The sequence below is a fragment of the Bufo bufo genome, chromosome 1 (assembly GCF_905171765.1).
Source record: "Bufo bufo chromosome 1, aBufBuf1.1, whole genome shotgun sequence".
Taxonomy (NCBI): Eukaryota; Metazoa; Chordata; class Amphibia; order Anura; family Bufonidae; genus Bufo; species Bufo bufo.
This window is the reverse complement of record NC_053389.1, coordinates 162,265,808-162,284,676: the sequence shown is the minus strand read 5'-3', so window position 1 is coordinate 162,284,676 and position 18,869 is coordinate 162,265,808. Positions and strand designations below refer to the sequence as shown.

The 18,869-nt window shown below is 45.8% G+C and overlaps 1 protein-coding gene across 1 annotated transcript in view; it reads right to left on the bottom strand.

The window, feature by feature from the left end:
• Positions 1 to 12,549: 12,549 nt before the first annotated feature.
• Positions 12,550 to 18,869, bottom strand: part of ESAM (endothelial cell adhesion molecule) — a 114,896-nt gene continuing 108,576 nt past the window's right edge. The window contains exons 5-7 of the mRNA XM_040431196.1: positions 17,864 to 17,986; positions 17,633 to 17,774; positions 12,550 to 14,390 (exon numbers count right to left, since the gene is read on the bottom strand). Of these exons, the coding sequence (XP_040287130.1) occupies positions 13,940 to 14,390; positions 17,633 to 17,774; positions 17,864 to 17,986 (716 nt within the window). The 3' untranslated portion in view covers positions 12,550 to 13,939. The remainder of the gene's footprint in view (positions 14,391 to 17,632; positions 17,775 to 17,863; positions 17,987 to 18,869) is intronic.

Below are 18,869 nucleotides of genomic sequence, written 5' to 3'. Positions count from 1 at the left end.
AAACAGATAGCTAGTCACATGGAAAGCGTCCGGGTATGACGTCATCTCATCGGGCCCTTGCGTTCCAACATGGAACGCAAACCGCCGGATTGGACAGAACACTGTGGGCAGAATAGAAACGGCTACCTAACACAGGTAGTGACCGCAGTTATGGTGCATGGTAAAACCAGAACATGAAAGGGGCAGGGTAAATGATACGGTCGCCAAAAAGGGCGACAATGCCCTACCTCCCTACACATCTTAGTATATGCATGGACCATATAGATGTTTTCATGAGGAGTAGGTGATCGGGGGTACAAATATAAAGGACAAGATTGACAAGTAAATAGATAAGAGCCGATGAAACAATATATAATAAAGCCGGTGAAACCATTTATAATCACCGTTCAAGAGAATTACAATTTCGGTGCTTCACGCACCTGGTCCAGTAAAGGGACAAAACTAACTACCGGGCTCATAAATTGCAGGGACAGAATAGGGAGAGGGAAGGGGACGGGGAATAGGAATAGGGACCTATTGGGAAAGGGCCAAAAGGCCAGAAAAGGTCACAAAAAACATGAAAATGTCAGTCTTTCATTTAACCCGCGGGGGGACTGGGACCGGAGTCTATGGATCCATTCGCTCTCCTTTTGTAGGATCCTCCTGTCCCAGTCGCCCCCAAGTGGAGATGGATGTACCAGTTCCAGTACAGTGAAGCGAATGCACCTGGGGTCGCCCCCATGAACCTCGTTAACGTGTGTCGCAATCGGGGTAACTTCCTTGTTTTTAACGTCATTTACATGCTCAAGGATTCGTCTTCTGAACTCCCTAATAGTTTTCCCGACATAGTCGAGGGGGCAGGTACATTGGCATAGATAGATGAGAGCCTTAGACTTGCAATTAATGAAGTCACGTATCTGAAAGGTCTGCCCAGATACTGATCCAGTAATGGTTCTTGCTGTATTCAGGAACATACAAGCCTTACAGCCACCACATCTGTAAAGTCCCACCGGTCTGCGATCCAGCCAGGTACCCGCCTTGACTGGAGGCGTATAGTGGCTGGTCACCAGCCGATCCCTAAGGCTCCTGCCCCGACGGTAGGAGACGGACGGACGTTCAGTCACGACCTCAGAGAGGTCGGGGTCCATACTCAGAATTGGCCAATATTTACTTAAGATTTTCTTAACATTCTGATTGGCCGTATCAAAATTCGAGATAATTCTCATTGGTTGGGGACTATCGGGTCTCCTAGTTTTGGGGATAAGAAGATCACTTCGATCTCTAACCTGGGCGTGCTTGAAGGCCCCCATCCACCTGTCACTTTACTAGTGACCCTGCTCCCTCTCCTCCTGTCACCTCACTAGTGACCCTGCTCCCCCCTCCTCCTGTCACCTCACTAGTGTCTCTGATTCCCCCCTCCTCTTGTCACCTCACTAGTGACCCTGCTCCCCTCTTCTCCTGTCACCCCACTTGTGACCCTGCTCCTTTCTCCTCCTGTCACCCCAGTAGTGACTCTGCTCCTCCCTCCTTCTGTCACCCCCTAGTGACCCTGCTCCCCCCTCCTGTCCCCTCACTAGTGACCCTGCTCTCCCCTCCTCCTGTTACTTTACTAGTGACCCTGCTTCCCCCTCCTCCTGTCACCCCACTAGTGACCCTGCTCCCACTCCTTCTGTCACCTCACTAGTGACCCTGCTTCCCCCTCCTCCTGTCACCCCACTAGTGACCCAGCTCCCCCTCCTCTTGTCACCCCACTACTGATCCTGCTCCCCCTCCTCCTGTCACCTCACTAGTGACCCTGCTTCCCCCTCCTCCTGTCACTCCCCCTAGTGACCCAGCTCCCCCTCCTTCTGTCACCTCACTAGTGACCATGCTCCCCCTCCTCCTGTCACCTCACTAGTGACCCTGCTCCCCCTCCTCCTGTCACCTCACTAGTGACCCTGCTTCCCCCTCCTCCTGTCACCCCCCCTAGTGACCCAGCTCCCCCTCCTTCTGTCACCTCACTAGTGACCCTGCTCCCCCCTCCTCCTGTCACCCAACTAGTGACCTTGCTCTCCCTCCTCCTGTCACCCCACACGGAAGAAGCTGAACAGACTTTATCAACTATGATGGGATTTCTGTTCAGTTTCCGTTCGGGATCCTGTCTTTTTACCGGACATAAAAGAGCTGCATACAAGGCTTTTTTGTCTGGTCTTTCGACAGAATCTGCAACGGAAGCTCCTAACGCAGCCTCCAATGTAGATTTGAAGGCCTACGTATTATGTATTTTAGTAATGCTCACACGTGTCCCCTCACAATGTTTGCATTTCTTTCTGGCAAAGCCACCTGGTTCTGGCCAACAAAATTTATACCATGTATCAGACGAAAAATGGTTGGGCACCACTGCTCTAAAGGAACAACTTTTAGCAAATGAGGCAGTGGAAAAATGGCCCAAGGGTCGTTGAAAAGGGTTTAGGCAGAAACCTTTCTGTCCTGCGTGGGGACTGGGAGCCTGGTTTGATCCTTGCTATGGGGCCCTTACTTCTCTATGTACGCCACTGTCTGACACTGTGTAGAGCACAAAGGTCAGCGTTTGGTGTAAAAGTCAGAAAAATAGGTCAGAGGTAGAAGAATAAATGTATCCTTTTACTGTAGAGCAAGATGTCAGTTTTAGTACATCCAACTATAGCAAAATACAGTTCCAACTGTGCAGAGAACAATTCTCTCCCAGATAGCAGTGTATGGATTTAGGTAAGGCTACTTTCACACTAGCGTTCGGATCCGCTCCGATAATGCAGACGTTTGCATCCGTTCAGAACGGATCCGTCTGCATTATTACTTAGAAAATTTTCTAAGTCTGAAAGTAGCCTGAGCGGATCCGTTCAGACTTTACATTGAAAGTCAATGGGGAACGGATCCGCTTGAAGATTGAGCCATATAGTGTCATCTTCAAGCGGATCCGTCCCCATTGACTTACATTGTAAGTGTGGACGGATCCGCTCGCCTCCGCACAGCCAGGCGGCCACCCGAACGCTGCAAGCAGCATTCAGGTGTCCGCTCACTGAGCGGAGCGGAGGCTGAACGCTGGCAGACGGATGCATTCTCAGTGGATCCGCCTCCACTGAGAATGCATTGGGGCCAGACGGATGCGTTCGGGGCCGCTCGTGAGCCCCTTCAAACGGTGCGCACGAGCGGACACCCGAACGCTAGTGTGAAAGTAGCCTAAGGATGGTAGTTATGGCCTTCTTGTTACACTATCTTACTAAATTCTCTCTCAGGGCTAATGCACACGACCATGTGCCGGCTGGGCCCGTGCTGCAAATTGCGGTCTGCAATGCGCGGGCACCGACTGTCGGGCCGCCGCATGCGGATCGCGAACCCATTCACTTGAATGGGGTCCGCGATCCGCATTCGATTGTCCGCACCACGAAAAAGTAGTGCATGGACCCCCACCGTATTGCGGACCCATTCAAGTGAATCTATGGCTGGCAACAGTACTGTCACGGTCAGTGTAAGGGGAAAACTCCACACTGAACACAGGAGGGAAGGGAAACAGTAACTGGGCCTGGAAACTAGGGAAGGAAGAGGTCACCTCCTAAACAACCCTAATCTGGGCCTTAACTACCTATCAATATGAATAGACCTTGAAGGTAGGAATATTCATATGCAGGATACCTAAGCCCTTATTTCCCTATAAGGCCCTGGAATAAGGTTAGGACCAGAGACAACCCATTCCTCCCCAGATGGACGAATGGAAGTCTCTGTCTCAGGTTTAGATACAAACAACAGGGAATATAACAAACACAATACAATAAGAAAAGACAAGACTTACTGTAGCTAAAAGTAGAAAACTGGCAACTCCAGAAGCACCACAGAGTACAACCGACCAGCTAGTAAGAAGACAGGAAGAAAATCTATAAACCGCACCTACAAGAGTGAGAAGCGGCTACTTATGGGGAAGGTAAATTACCAACAAGCAACACCTGAAGCAGGGGATGTAGCGTTTACCAAAACACAGACACAATAAGATCCACAAGGTACTTGTCAATTTAACCTACATGTTGCCAGTCTTTCTGATCTCCTGGTACCTGCCACACGAGAACGTCTGTGACAGTACCCCCCCCCCCCTCCCTTCTACGGGTGACCTTATCCGGGTGAGATCTATGAAAGGCATTCACTAAAAGATTGGCATTAACGTCGGATGCCAGCACCCACATCCTTTCCTTCAGTCCATAACCTCTCAAGTGGACAAGATATTAAAGGGATCCACGGAGAACTCGAGAGTCAACTATTTTCGCGATCTTGAATTCCAAATTACCGTCCACCATGACCCGGAGCGAGTGGCAAGGAAAAGGTTCCACATATTTTTTCAACATAGACCTATGGAAAAAATTATGAATTTTCAGGGCCTGAGGAAGCTCAAGACGAAAAGCTACAGGATTAATAATGGCCGTGTTCTTTTATGGGCCGATAAACCTTAGACCCAACTTCCAGTAAGGTACCTTCAACTTAATGTTTCTTGTGGACAGCCACACAGAATCACCCACACTTAGGTCAGGACCATTCGTACGTTTCCTGTCAGCCACACGTTTATATTTGTTGCCCATATTTTTCAAGTTATTTAGAATTTTTCGCCATATCGATGACAATGATGACGGAAAAACGTTCTTCCTCAGGGATACCAGAAGTATTAGAACCAGAAAATGTGCCAATCTGCGGGTGAAACCCATAGGCCCCAAAAAACGGAGACTCACCAGTGGACTACAACTGTTTATGGCAAACTCTGCCAAAAACAAAAAAAGACCACTCTTTCTGGTTCTCAGATACAAAACATCTCAAATAAGTCTCCAGACTCTGATTAGTGCGCGTCTGTCCGTTCGACTGAGGATGAAAAGCCGAAGAAAAGGACAGTTGAATTCCCAGACGAGTATTAAAAGCCGTCTTCCATTCATCCCCTTCCTTGATCCTAACCAGATTATATGCCCCCCTTAAGTCTAACTTGGAGAACACCTTGGCACCAATTATCTGGTTAAACAAATCGGAATCAAAGGAAGAGGATAAGGATCACGGATAGTAATCTGATTGAGTTCACGAAAATCCAGACATGGCCGAAGACCTCCATCCTTTTTTTTTTTTTTTTACAAAAAAGAACCCTGCAGCCACTGGAGACTTGGAAGGTCTTATGTGCCCTTTCTTCAAACTCTCGGCAATATATTCTCTCATGGCCTGCCTTTCAGGTTCAGAAAGATTTTTCAACCTAGATTTAGGCAATTTAGCCCGGGAATAAGATTGACAGGGCAATCATATTCCCGATGGGGAGGTAAATCCTGACATCCACTCTCAGAAAACACATTGGCAAACTCGGATATTTAGGAGGGTACAGCCTTAGTAGTAACCACAGAAAAGGATGTATTGAGACAATTATCAATGCAATACTGTAGTTCCCCCAATCCAGAATCTGCCTAGCTTGCTAATCAATAGTTGGATTATGCTTGGTAAACCATGGTAAACCCAGACCCATAGGTGCAGGGAGACCTTCCAAAACAAAACACGAGATAACTTCTTGATGAAAGTCACCCACTCTTAATCTGATATCATGCAAAACTTGTGACAAGCACCTCTGAGTAAGAGGGGCAGAATCAATAGCAAATACAGGAATGTCTTTTTTTAATGTATTTGGTGATAACCCGTGCATGCGGACAAACTGAGCATCAATCAGGTTCACCCCGACCCCACTGTCGATAAATACTTCAATTCCCACAGTTTATGACTCTAGCGCCACCCCGGCAGTCAGGAGAAATTGGGTAATACCAGCCAAGGACAAATGCACATTCTCTGACTCCCCACTCACACCGGATTTAGACATCCTTTTTGTTTCTCTTTTTTGCCGCTGAATGCTTGGACATATATTGATAAAATGTCCCCTTTGACCGCAGAAAAAACATACTCCCTGCTTGCGACTCCTACTTTTGCAAGCAGATCTAGGAGTCGCTCCCCCTAATTGCATGGGTTCCTCCCCAGGTATAAGGCCAGGAGTCTCTTTACCCAAAGAGTCAAAGAAATATAGTACATTATGTAACAGAACGTCCTGAGAGAGTGGGCCCTTAGATCTCTCTCTCAGGCGTCTATCAATACGTACAGCCAAAGACATAGCGGCTTCCAAAGACTCAGGATTCTCATGAAAGGCCAAAGCGTCCTTCAGCCTCTCAGATAATCCCTGACAAAACTGTCTACGGAGAACTGGATCGTTCCACTCAGTATCTGTAGTCCACCTCCTAAATTCGGAATAGATGTCCGCCGAACGCTCTACCTGACGCAGGCCGCGGAATTTAGTCTCGGCCAGGGAGGTTTGATCCGGGTCATCATAGATGAGACTTAAAGCTCCGAAAAATGAATATCATACAGCCAGCACCCGCCCGCACTGACAGGAAGCGGCGATCGCGCCGCCCCAGTCATTTAGGGTGAATCACTAGGCTAAATATATAATGGGTACACGTCCCTATGGTATAGCAAACAAAAATATTGAAGACGACGCTTAAAATGGAGCAAAATAATAAACGTTTTATTCGTGCTCAATTAGGAAGGGGGTGAAACCTGTATAAATACGAAGGACTAAACCGTCTATCCAAATTAATCTATCCTCATATATATATATAGTAACCCTACCTAAAGGTGTGTAGGAAAACTATACAGGATAAACCATAAGGATAGACGGACTAATATAGCTAAAATTCACCGCACTATATTCAGATCTGGTGCTCAGAATGGCAAAATACTGCCATCTTGTCCCGCAAAAAATAAGCCCTCATATAGCTATGTGAACTGATAAATAAAAAAGTTTATGGCTATTGGAACGCGGGGAGGAAAAATGAAATGAAAATAAAAATAGGCCTGGTCTTTAAGGGGTTAAAGAACAAACCATTTGCAGACACCCTATGCTCTGGGGTACTGAAAGAATGAAGTGCTAACCCATTATCTGTAGTCTGTACTTTATGACTTTCAAAATGGCCGCTCGTGGTGAGAGCCTGCTTGTGGTATCATAATCGGGGCCATGACAAAATGAAGGCCTCTGACGAACAGCACAGGACCAGAACGGGTAAGGGTACTTTCACACTTGCGGCAGGACGGATCTGACAGGCTGTTCACCCTGTCGGATCCATCCTTCCGCTATTTCGCCGTGCCGCCGGACCACCGCTCCGTCCCCATTGACTATAATGGGGACGGGGGCGGAGCTCCGGAGCAGCACGGCAGTGCATGGCGAAAGGCCGCCGGACTAAAAGTCCTGCATGTCTGACTTTTTAGTCCGGCGGCTTTCGCCGTGCACTGCCGTGCTGCTCCGGAGCTCCTCCCCCGTCCCCATTATAGTCAATGGAGACGGAGCGGCAGTCCGGCGGCACGGTGAAATAGCGGAAGGACGGATCCGACAGGGTGAACAGCCTGTCGGATCCGTCCTGCCGCAAGTGTGAAAGTAGCCCAAGTATGGCTGCTTTTCTCCTGATGTGTTTGGGAATTGTTTTGTTGATCTTTATTTTCTTTCTCTTCAATACAACGTGAGAGCTGCATGTGTCCCTCTCCGTCCCCCGAAAATCTGACTGAGGTGCAACACTCAATCTTCTTCAAAGGAAGAATCCCAGGAGAAAGTGAAGGAGATTCCACCTCCCATAAAGAACCAGAGCCACAGAAATCAAGACCATCTTATAATAAATAAAAGTTTTTGTGTGTTTCTTTAAAAAAAAAAAAAAAATTGTTGTTTTTTTTTCTTTTGCGTTCCTTGAAGGATGGATAACCAATTAACTTCAGAGAGGAAGTTTATTGATGGGTTATTTCCATCTGTGACATTTATGGCATACTGCTAGGATATGCCATAAATGTCAGATAGGTTTGGGTCCCACCTCTGGGACGGGCCCTGAAGTGAATGGAAAGCACCCCATACATGCATAGTGTCATCTCCATTCCCTGCTATGGGACTTCCAAAGATTGCCAAGCAGTTGCACTGTGTATCTAATCCCATCATGTGTGATACTGCCTGCTGCACTGTGTATGTATTCGTCTCCCAGAGTGCCCTCATTAGTAAAGGTGCCCCCATTAGTTATATTGTCCCTTTAAGTGTTCCTGTAGTGCCCCCAGTATTTATAATGTATCCTGTATGTAGTGCCCCAGTATTTATAATGCCCACCTGTAGTACCCCCAATAGTTATAATGGCCCTGGTAGTGCCCTCAGTATTTATAATGCCCCATAGTTATACTGTCTCTTGTAGTGCCCCAGTATTTATTATGCCCCTTGTAGTGCTCCTAGTATTTATACGGGGGAACTACAGGGGCCTTATAAATACTGGGGGCACTACAAGACACAGTATAACTATGCAGCGAGCCTATGAGGAGCTCTGGCTGTCACAGCCATTTACAGCGGCTGTCCTCACACTGTTGCTCCCTTGGGCCATGCAGTCAAAAGAAGGCGTACCCTTTCTTTCCTCAGGCAAACTCTGATTCTGGGGCTCCTGTCTGATGGCAGTTGGGGTTCCCTTCAGGTTAGGTGTCTGGATGGGTTCAAGGTAGGGAGCATAGAGCCAGGGTTGGACTGGCCCATCAGAGTACCAGACGATCCTCTGGTGCGTCCAAGCTCTAATATCATAGTGGGTCCCAAAGGTGTAGGAGAGAAAAAAAACATTTGGCCTCCTTTGGAGTCAATCACTTGCCACTAGGATCTATTTCTTTGATTCAAAACTTATTAGACTTTATTGATGATATAGGGGTCGGCCCCGAGAATACTTTCCAGTTGTGAGCCCAAGGCTCCGCAGTCTGACACTGCCGGGCTCTAAGTAAAAGAACATTACATAACATATGACTGACAACTGCCACCAAGTCTCCTGTACATAACACGTGGCTGACAACTGCCACCATATTTCCTGTATATAACACATGACTGACAACTAGAGATGAGCGAATTTCCACTTAAAGGGAACCTGTCACCAGGATTTTGGGTATAGAGCTGAGGACATGGGTTGCTAGATGGCTGCTAGCACATCTGCAATACCCAGTCCCCATAGCTCTGTGTGCTTTTATTGTGTAAAAAACCCGATTTGATACATATGCAAATTAACCTGAGATGAGTCAGAGCTTGAAAATATGACTCTTCTCTGGTCACACAAGTAAGATATGACTCTTTTATGTTAATTTGCATATGTATCAAAATCGGGTTTTTTACACAATAAAAGCACACAGAGCTATGGGGACTGGGTATTGCGGATGTGCTAGTGGCCATCTAGCAACCCATGTCCTCAGCTCTATACCCAAAATCCTGGTGACAGGTTCCCTTTAAGAAATTTGTTCACACTTCATTTGTTGGTAAAAGGGGAATTGCGCTATGGATTCCGTTACCACGGACCATAACGCAATTCTATGACGGAATGCATAACGGAATGCCTCTAAATGCATTCCGTTATGCATTCTGTCATAGAATTGCGTTATGGTCCGTGGTAACGGAATCCATAAAGCAATTCTGCTTTTACCACCAAACAAAGCGTGAACGAATTTCAAAATATGAAATTCGCTCATCTCTACTGACAACCACCACAAACATTCCGTTATATTACACATGACAAACAACTGCAACAAAGACTCCTGTGTATAACACATGGCTGACAACCGCTAAAAAGTTTCCAGAATTATAATAATGTGGTCCAGCATTGCCACCTTCATAAAACCGAAACCTTTATTAGGCTACTTTCACACTTGCTGCAGGGTGATCCAGCAAGCAGTTCCGTTGCCGGAACTGCCTGCCAGATCAGGCAATCTGCATGCAAACGGACAGCATTTGTAGACGGATCCGGATGCGGATCCGTCTCACAATTGTATTGCAAGAACGGATCCGTGGATCAGTTTGTCATACGGACAAACTGATCCGTTTCAATTATTTTTACATTGCATGCACAGACCAGAAGGACGGATCCGGCATTCAGGCAAGTCTTCAGTTTCTTTCGCCGGAGATAAAACCGTAGCATGCTGCGGTTTTATCTTTTGCCCGATCAGTCAAAATGACTGAACTGAAGACATCCTGATGCATCCTGAACAGATTACTCTCCATTCAGAATGCATGGGGATAAAACTGATCAGTTCTTTTCCGGAATAGAGCCCCTGTGACGGAACTCCGTGCCGGAAAAGAAAACCGCTAGTGTGAAAGTAGGCTTAGTTAGTGGAACACAAGCCAGAGACATTGAAGGCTTTCGGGCTCTATTGTCAATACTTAAAACAAATACATTTTAACCTATATAACATGACTGACAGCCGCCCCAATGTTACCTATATATAACAGAACTGACAGCCGTCACAATGTCACCTATACATAACATGACTGACAGCCGTCACAATGTCACCTATACATAACAGAACTGACAGCAGTCCCAATGTTACCTATATATAACAGAACTGACAGCCGTCACAATGTCACCTATACATAACATGACTGACAGCCGTCACCTATACATAACATGACTGACAGCCGTCACAATGTCACCTATACATAACATGACTGACAGCCGTCACCTATACATAACATGACTGACAGCCGTCACAATGTCACCTATACATAACATGACTGACAGCCGTCACAATGTCACCTATACATAACATGACTGACAGCTGTCAGATATCCCCTATATATAACACATGACTGACAGCCGCCCCAATGTCACATTTATCTGGATCTCCAGTCATTTCATTCTTAGATTGTGAGCCCCATTGGGGACAGCTCGATGCTAATGTCTGTAAAGCGCAGCAGAATATGTCAGCGCTATATAAGTGCATAAAATAATAATAATAATAATGATAATAATTTTAAGATGCAACAGATACTTTTGAATATATTCTGCCATCTGCTGGATGATCTGACAAACTGCACTTTCCATTGATAATGGATGTATTACTCGGAATGTAGGAATCTGCCACAATAACGCACCTGGAACTGAGCCCCTCATCCACGTTGGACACGATTTGTGGTGAGGAGTTGTACCATGGCTCCTGAGCAACAAATCTGCCCGATTATGTGGTGATATGGGGGTGGGGAATATACCTCTGTACAGAACCAGACAGACTCGCCATTCAGGAGTCTGGGAAAGCTGGCTGGCAACATTTTAAGAAGCTGTAATGGCCATCATGCTGGTTTCCAGTCTTGGAATATACTTAGACACCAGTGACAATGGAGACAATTATAATAGCTTTAATGAAAAATTAATTTTAAATATTACAGCGGAATAACTTGGCATCACTGAGAGCGCTCACCGCACCATCATATAACATCACACATCATATAAAATAACAGCCGGCTCATTCGGCTTTCTCGGTGGCTTTGGTTTCATATCTGTTCTGTACAATTTCATTATAAAAATCCACAAAGTAACAAAAGAACATAAATAAGGACGCAGGTCATGTAATCACCGGTTCACTGCCACTGCTGGGCGAGATCCTGATCTGTGAGCGAATACTGCGCAGTCTGGTAATAAAAGAGAAAAAAGGGTCCTGAATCTTACCGAATAAAACATGGGGTCGGGGCAGCACTGCAAGGCTTTATGGTCTTAAAGTTTAACTGATTGAATTTGGTGGGGGGCGCTGTTTTATTGGTGTCTATGGCTTTATTTGCCTGTATCAACATGGTGAAAATAGGTATTGCAAGTGATAAAGTAGCTGTAGTGATTTTATAACATACAGTTCTCATAATTTTATCAGTAAGAAAGACTTGCAAGACAGAAATATAACAAAGCAACTCTCCTAATAGGTGATCCTTCCCCTTTAAACTGTTACCTGTTGGCCTGCAGATGGATTCCCTGCAATGGGGCTATAAATTGTGCACACTGTATAATAGAACGATTCCTGCACCGGTGCTGATCAGGACTCCTATCCCACTACAGATGCGGCCCCAACTGCCAGCACGCTACCTCAAGGCTTACCAAAACGGCAATTCATTCAAGACTTTCTGTTGTCATGGAAACCAATGTCTCGTTCACATACCATTACATTTTACTGAAATTTTATAGAAAATAATCTCCAGGGACTATGTGCTGCTAGGCCGTGTATTTCAGCTGATCATACGTGATACTGTCTGCTGAGCTGCTGTATCTAGGCCCATCATGTGTGATACTGTCTGCTGAGCTGCTGTATCTAGGACCATCATGTGTGATACTTTCTGCTGAGCTGCTGTATCTAGGCCCATCATGTGTGATACTGTCTGCTGAGCTGCTGTATCTAGGACCATCATGTGTGATACTTTCTGCTGAGCTGCTGTATCTAGGCCCATCATGTGTGATACTGTCTGCTAAGCTGCTGTATCTAGGCCCATCATGTGTGATACTGTCTGTTGAGCTGCTGTATCTAGGCCCATCATGTGTGATACTGTCTGTTGAGCTGCTGTATCTAGGCCCATCATGTGTGATACTGTCTGCTGAGCTGCTGTATCTAGGCCCATCATGTGTGATACTGTCTGCTGAGCTGCTGTATCTAGGACCATCATGTGTGATACTTTCTGCTGAGCTGCTGTATCTAGGCCCATCATGTGTGATACTGTCTGTTGAGCTGCTGTATCTAGGCCCATCATGTGTGATACTGTCTGCTGAGCTGCTGTATCTAGGCCCATCATGTGTGATACGGTATGCTAAGCTGCTGTATCTAGGCCCATCATGTGTGATACTTTCTGATGAGCTGCTGTATCTAGGCCCATCATGTGTGATACTGTCTGCTGAGCTGCTGTATCTAGGCCCATCATGTGTGATTCTGTCTGCTGAGCTGCTGTATCTAGGCCCATCATGTGTGATACCTTCTAAGTTTACCACCAAGCACTACATTCCCCCATCATGAATTATTATGTAAGGAATTAAATGGAAATAATAATGAAAGATTAGGAAAACGATGGCCGCTGTCCTGTCCGGTGAGTTGACTTGCAGACAATGTTCTACTCTGTAAATTCTATCTGTGAATCTGATATAGGCAAAAGCCAGGAATAAGTGACCTGGAACTCTTCAGCTTTTGTGACACTACAACGCCCAGCAGTTCTGTCAGGGCATTCTGAGAGTTGTTGTTTTAGAAACATCTGGAGAACCAAAGGTGCAGAACACTTCAGTATAAAGGAGGGCTCGGCATTAAATTTTATAAGCAGGGGCGTAACTATAATTCATGGGGCCACATAGCAACATAAAATGGGGCCCCTACCACCTAGTGTAATAAATTAAAACAGCAGCATAAGTGGCAGAAATGATGGGTATGTATAATAGCACAATATATGAGAAAGCCCACATTATAGCAAAATACGCCATATTGTTATTCCCCACAAAAAAGGTACAAAGTTCTTGCAACTGATTGGGCCCACCAACCTCTGGGGATTACTATAAATCTCCATGACCTGCATGGCTCCAGGTATTGTCATCTGGTAATATGAAAAGTCACCAAGGACGATGTGGTGGAGACCATTATAATCATCACCTTCTTTCTAACCGATCTGTGAAAAATAATACATTTGGGCCATGTTTTAAAGAGACCCTCTATCCAGGACGGGCTCCTTTAAGATCAGGTCATCTGTATAATGTGCAATATTAGAACAAGGCAACCAGAAGACAGTATCCAGTGGCATGACTGTCATCAGCTTCATTTCCGGTCTACACCGTGCTGTCCAGTGCATTATGGCGCCATAAACTCAAAGCCCAAAATCAGAAAATGATGTGATCAAAAAATTACTTCTCGAGACCAAAACGTTATAAAATCCACGATGGTGGGAAAGATATACTGAAGATATTATAAAAGAAAGGGGCATCAATAGGAACACAACACGGTATATGGCAGTGACCCGGAGTATGTCCCACGCCTCCGGACTGGATGAGATGGTGATGGAGTATATTTTGCTGGCAGATAACATGGTGGACAGATGTTGATTCCAAACATTTCATAACTGTTGGCAGCAGAGTCCTGTAAACATTCAGTCCTGTATAACAATGGAGATGGTTTACACCAGAGAGCCTGCCTGACTCTGAGCGGGCACCATGACTGGCACAGCCCCCATCCGCACCAGGTTGGATGGAGTGACTCCAGATGGGATATTTATCTCCTTCCTGGGGGGCTCTGGCTCCATGCCGTTGGTCTTTGGCAGGGTGGCCCGGTTTGTTGGCATGGCTGTGCTGTAGTAGTTGCCATTGGATGGCGCCATGTAGGTGGGCAGTGACTGACTGGACATGCTGGGGGTGGGTGTAGTAACTCTGCCATTGACATAGGGGGGTCTGAAGCCGAGGTTGCTCCCTGTGGCGGTGTTAACAGACGTGGTGTCAGAAGGTGATTTGGGTGGGTACGGCTTGTGATCTTGGTGGCTGCTCAGGGAGGATAAGGTGCCATTTTTATACGCCAGGCTGGAATCATTGCCCTTGGGCCAGGGGAGAGTCTTTGGAGCTGGGGCATCCTCCCTGCAAATAGTACAACGCATTAGTCTGGGAGAATGTAACACCACTATGCAATAACTTCATATCTGCATGTAAAGTGGTTGTCCAGAATTAGAAAATCACGGCTTCTTTCTTTTAGAAACAGCACCATGCCCATACACAGGTTGTGACTGGCATTGCAGGTCAGGTCCACTGAAGTGAATGGGGCAGAGCTGCAAAACCACATACAACCTGTCTACAGGTGTGGCACTGTTTGTGGTGGAAGAAAGCAGCCATATTTTTTTTTTAAATCCTGGACAACTTCTTTAAGAAAGTGCCTCTCTAGGCCCCGACTGGGGAACACCACCTACCAGGATAGTGACAATACCTTTAGGTGATGCCACAACATGGCTGTTATTTATATCTGTTTGTGGGTAAGCTGGGTGATTATAGGCAGTGTTCCTATAGAAGGTGCCACTCTAAAGCTTTCCTAGAGTCCTGAACAGCAAATGAGTCTAAGGCTACATGCACACGACTGTTGTGTGTTTTGCGGTCCGCAAAACAAGGATGGTGTCCGTGTGCGTTCTGCAATTTTGCGGCCCCATTGAAGTAAATGGGTCCGCATCCAAGCCGCAAAGACTGCGGCTCCTATGCGGATCAAAACAACGATCGTGTGAATGAGGCCTAAGGCCTCATGCACACAACCGTATGTATTTTGCGGTCCGCAAAAAATATGGATGACGTCCGTGTGCATTCCGTCAGCTGGCCCCTAATAGAACGGTACTATCCTAGTCTGTAATGCGGACAATAATAGGACATGTTCTATTTTTTTGTGGAATGAAAATATGAACATACAGAAACGGAATGCATTGAAATGAATGGTTCCGTATAAGGTCCGCAAAAAAAACGGAATGGACACGGAAAGAAAATACGTTTGTGTGTATGAGACCTGATTATCCAGCAATGTGAGAGCAGAGGATTTATGGCTATAAGCTTGTAAGATTTAGGCTGGGTTCACACGAGCGTGTCCGGATTAGGTCCGGATGCGCCCCGATGTGTTGCGGCAAACCCGCGCGAGTAGGAATGCAATTGCAGTCAGTTTTGACTGCGATTGCGTTCCGATGTTCAGTTTTTATCGCGCGGGTGCAATGTTTTTTGCACGCGTGTGATAAAAAACCGACTGTGGTACCCAGACCCGAACTTCTTCACAGAAGTTCGGGCTTGGGATCGGTGTTCTGTAGATTGTATTATTTTCCCTTATAACATGGTTATAAGGGAAAATAATAGCATTCTGAATACAGAATGCATAGTAGGTGATCAATTGAGGGTTAAAAAAAAAATAAAAAAATTAACTCTCCTCCTCCGCGTAGTACCCGGTCTCTTCTTTACTTCTTTAATGATGAGCTGTCGGCTAAAGGACCTTTGGTGACGTCAGATCACATGCTCCAATCACATGGTACATCACCACGGTGATGGACCATGTGATTGGAGCATGTGATCTGACGTCAAAGGTCCTTTAGCCGACAGCTCATCAGAAGAGACTGGGAACTACGCGATCAAGAGGAGAAGGTGAGTTAATTTGTTTATTTTTTTTTAACCCCTCCAGCACTTTTTTACTAAGCATTCTGTATTCAGAATGCTATTATTTTCCCTTATAACCATGTTATAAGGGAAAATAATACAGTGAATAGACTGTCACCTAGCAACCATGCATGAAAATCGCACCGCATCCGCACTTGCTTGCGATTTTCACGCAACCCCATTCACTTCTATGGGGCCTGCGTTGCGTGAAAAACGCAGAATATAGAGAATGCTGCCATTTTCCACGCAACGCACAAGTGATGCGTGAAAATCATTGCTCATCTGAACAGCCCCATTGAAATGAATGGGTCCGGATTCAGTGCGGGTGCAATGCGTTTACCTACCGCATTGCACCCGCGCGGAAATCTCACCCGTGTGAACGCAGCCTTAGGCCCCTTTCACACGGGCGTTGCGGGAAAATGTGCGGGTGCGTTGCGGGAACACCTGCGATTTTTCCGCGCGAGTGCAAAACATTGTAATGCGTTTTGCACGCGCATGAGAAAAATCGCGCATGTTTGGTACCCAAACCCGAACTTCTTCACAGAAGTTCGGGCTTGGGATCAATGTTCTGTAGATTGTATTATTTTCCCTTATAACATGGTTATAAGGGAAAATAATAGCATTCTGAATACAGAATGCAAAGTAAAATAGCGCTGGAGGGGTTAAAAATAAAATAAAAAAATGTTTAACTCACTTTAGTCCACTTGATCGCGGAGCCGGCATCTCCTTCTGTAGTCTTTCTTTAGGACCTGGGTAAAGGACCTTTGATGACGTCACTCCGGTCATCACATGATCCATTACCATGGTAAAAGATCATGTGACGTACCATGTGATGACCGGAGTCATCAAAGGTCCTGTAACTGTATTTAATGCTCACCATAGGTCCTTCAACAAAGGAGACACAAGGAGATGCCGGGCTACGCGAGCAAGTGGATTTTTAACCCCTCCAGCGCTATTGTACTATGCATTCTGTATTCAGAATGCTATTATTTTCCCTTATAACCATGTTATAAGGGAAAATAATAATGATCGGGTCTCCATCCCGATCGTCTCCTAGCAACCGTGCGTGAAAATCGCACCGAATCCGCACTTGCTTGCGGATGCTTGCGATTTTCACGCAACCCTTTTCACTTCTATGGGGCCTGCGTTGCGTGAAAAACACAGAATATAGAGCATGCTGCGATTTTCACGCAACGCACAAGTGATGCGTGAAAATCACCGCTCATCTGAACAGCCCCATAGAAATGAATGGGTCGGTATTCAGTGCGGGTGCAATGCGTTCAGCTCACACATCGCATCCGCGCGGAATACTCGCCCGTGTGAAAGGGGCCTTAGCCTTCAGGATTCTAGGAAAGCTGGGTGACAACACCTGTAGGTGGAATAATGGCAGCCATTGGTTGGCACACAGTTTTCCTACTAATAGATGAATATTCAGTTCACCCATTTATGAGTTCTCTCTGTGACATGACAATGAATGGCTGCCATCTCTAGAGAGGCTCTTATCCAGCTTTCCCAGGATCTTAGACAGCAGACCTGCCTAGCTTTCTAGCAATCCATCCTCTGGTCTTATCCTGCTGTATTACCAGGTAGATGTGCTGTTCAGGATACTAGGAAAGCTGGTACATGTTTAAACCATGTCATAAATTTCATGATCAGATGAAAATGCCCTTTAATTTGACAGAAATTGTGGAGAGGAATATTCTTACTTGATGTCATTCTCAATTTCATCCTGTGCGGCTTTCTTCCCTCGTCGGTACAGGTAAATCAATACAGTCGCCAGGATCGCCAGGCAGCAGAGTCCAACAATCGACCCCACAACCGCCCCAATGATTATCGCTGTCCTGGAAACTGCGGGGTATCGGTAATGATCAATATTAGCGCCTCACCAGACACGCAACTCATCAGGGGCATTAATGGCTCCTCACAGCCACACTCACCTGACTTCACCTCCATAGTGATGCTACACTCAGAGACCCCAGCCGTGTTTCGGGATGTGCACACATATATCCCGGTGTTGTCTGCTGTAAGATTGGTCAAAGTTAAGGTCCCTTTCACAGCATCTGCCAATATAAATACTACATGTTAGGCAAATCATTATAACAGTCATTCACAGCAGCACAGAGCATTTCAGCAGTGATATAGGGGCGGTCAGTTACCTATAGAACAAGGCTGCATATGGCAGGAGCAGAGTCATCATGTAAGGAGGGGAGTGGAGACAAGTCAAAGGAGTCACACAGGGAATTACATAGTGGAATTAGCAGGGCCCTCTTACCAGCACAGAGTATTTCAGGAAATACATGTAATGGGCAGTGAATTATTCTATACAATTAACATTTTTACCTTATGTAAATAACGCTCCCTAACATCGGGCTTCGCTCCCTCATCATTTTCAAGATCTTTGTTTGCTGTCAGTTAAAGATGTCCCTCAAAAAATATTCGACAGTTCTCAAACCAGCGCACGGATCTGAATACTTTTGCAATCAGATGTAATTAGATATTTTGTATAGCCACTGTTATTTAACCCCTTCAGGACACAGCCATTTTTCACATTAAAAACCCAGCCTTTGGTTACATTAACACGAACGTATTTTTAGCTTCCGTGTCCGTTCCATTTTTTTTGCGGATTGGATGAGGACCCATTCATTTCAATGGGTCCGCAAAAAATGCATCCATATGTCCATTCCGTAGCCCCACAAAAAATTATAGAGCATGTCCTATTTTTGTCCGTTTTGCGGGTAAGGATAGGCATTGTTACAATGGATCCGCAAAAAAAAAAAACGGATGCAATACTGATGCCAAAAGGACGTCATCCGTGGTATTTGCGGATTAGTGCTTTGTGGACTGCAAACGCATATGGTCGTATGGATGTAGCCTTATTTAGCGAATCTGACATGAGTCATTTTATGTGGTAATGACTTTGGAACGCTTTTACTTATCCAAGCC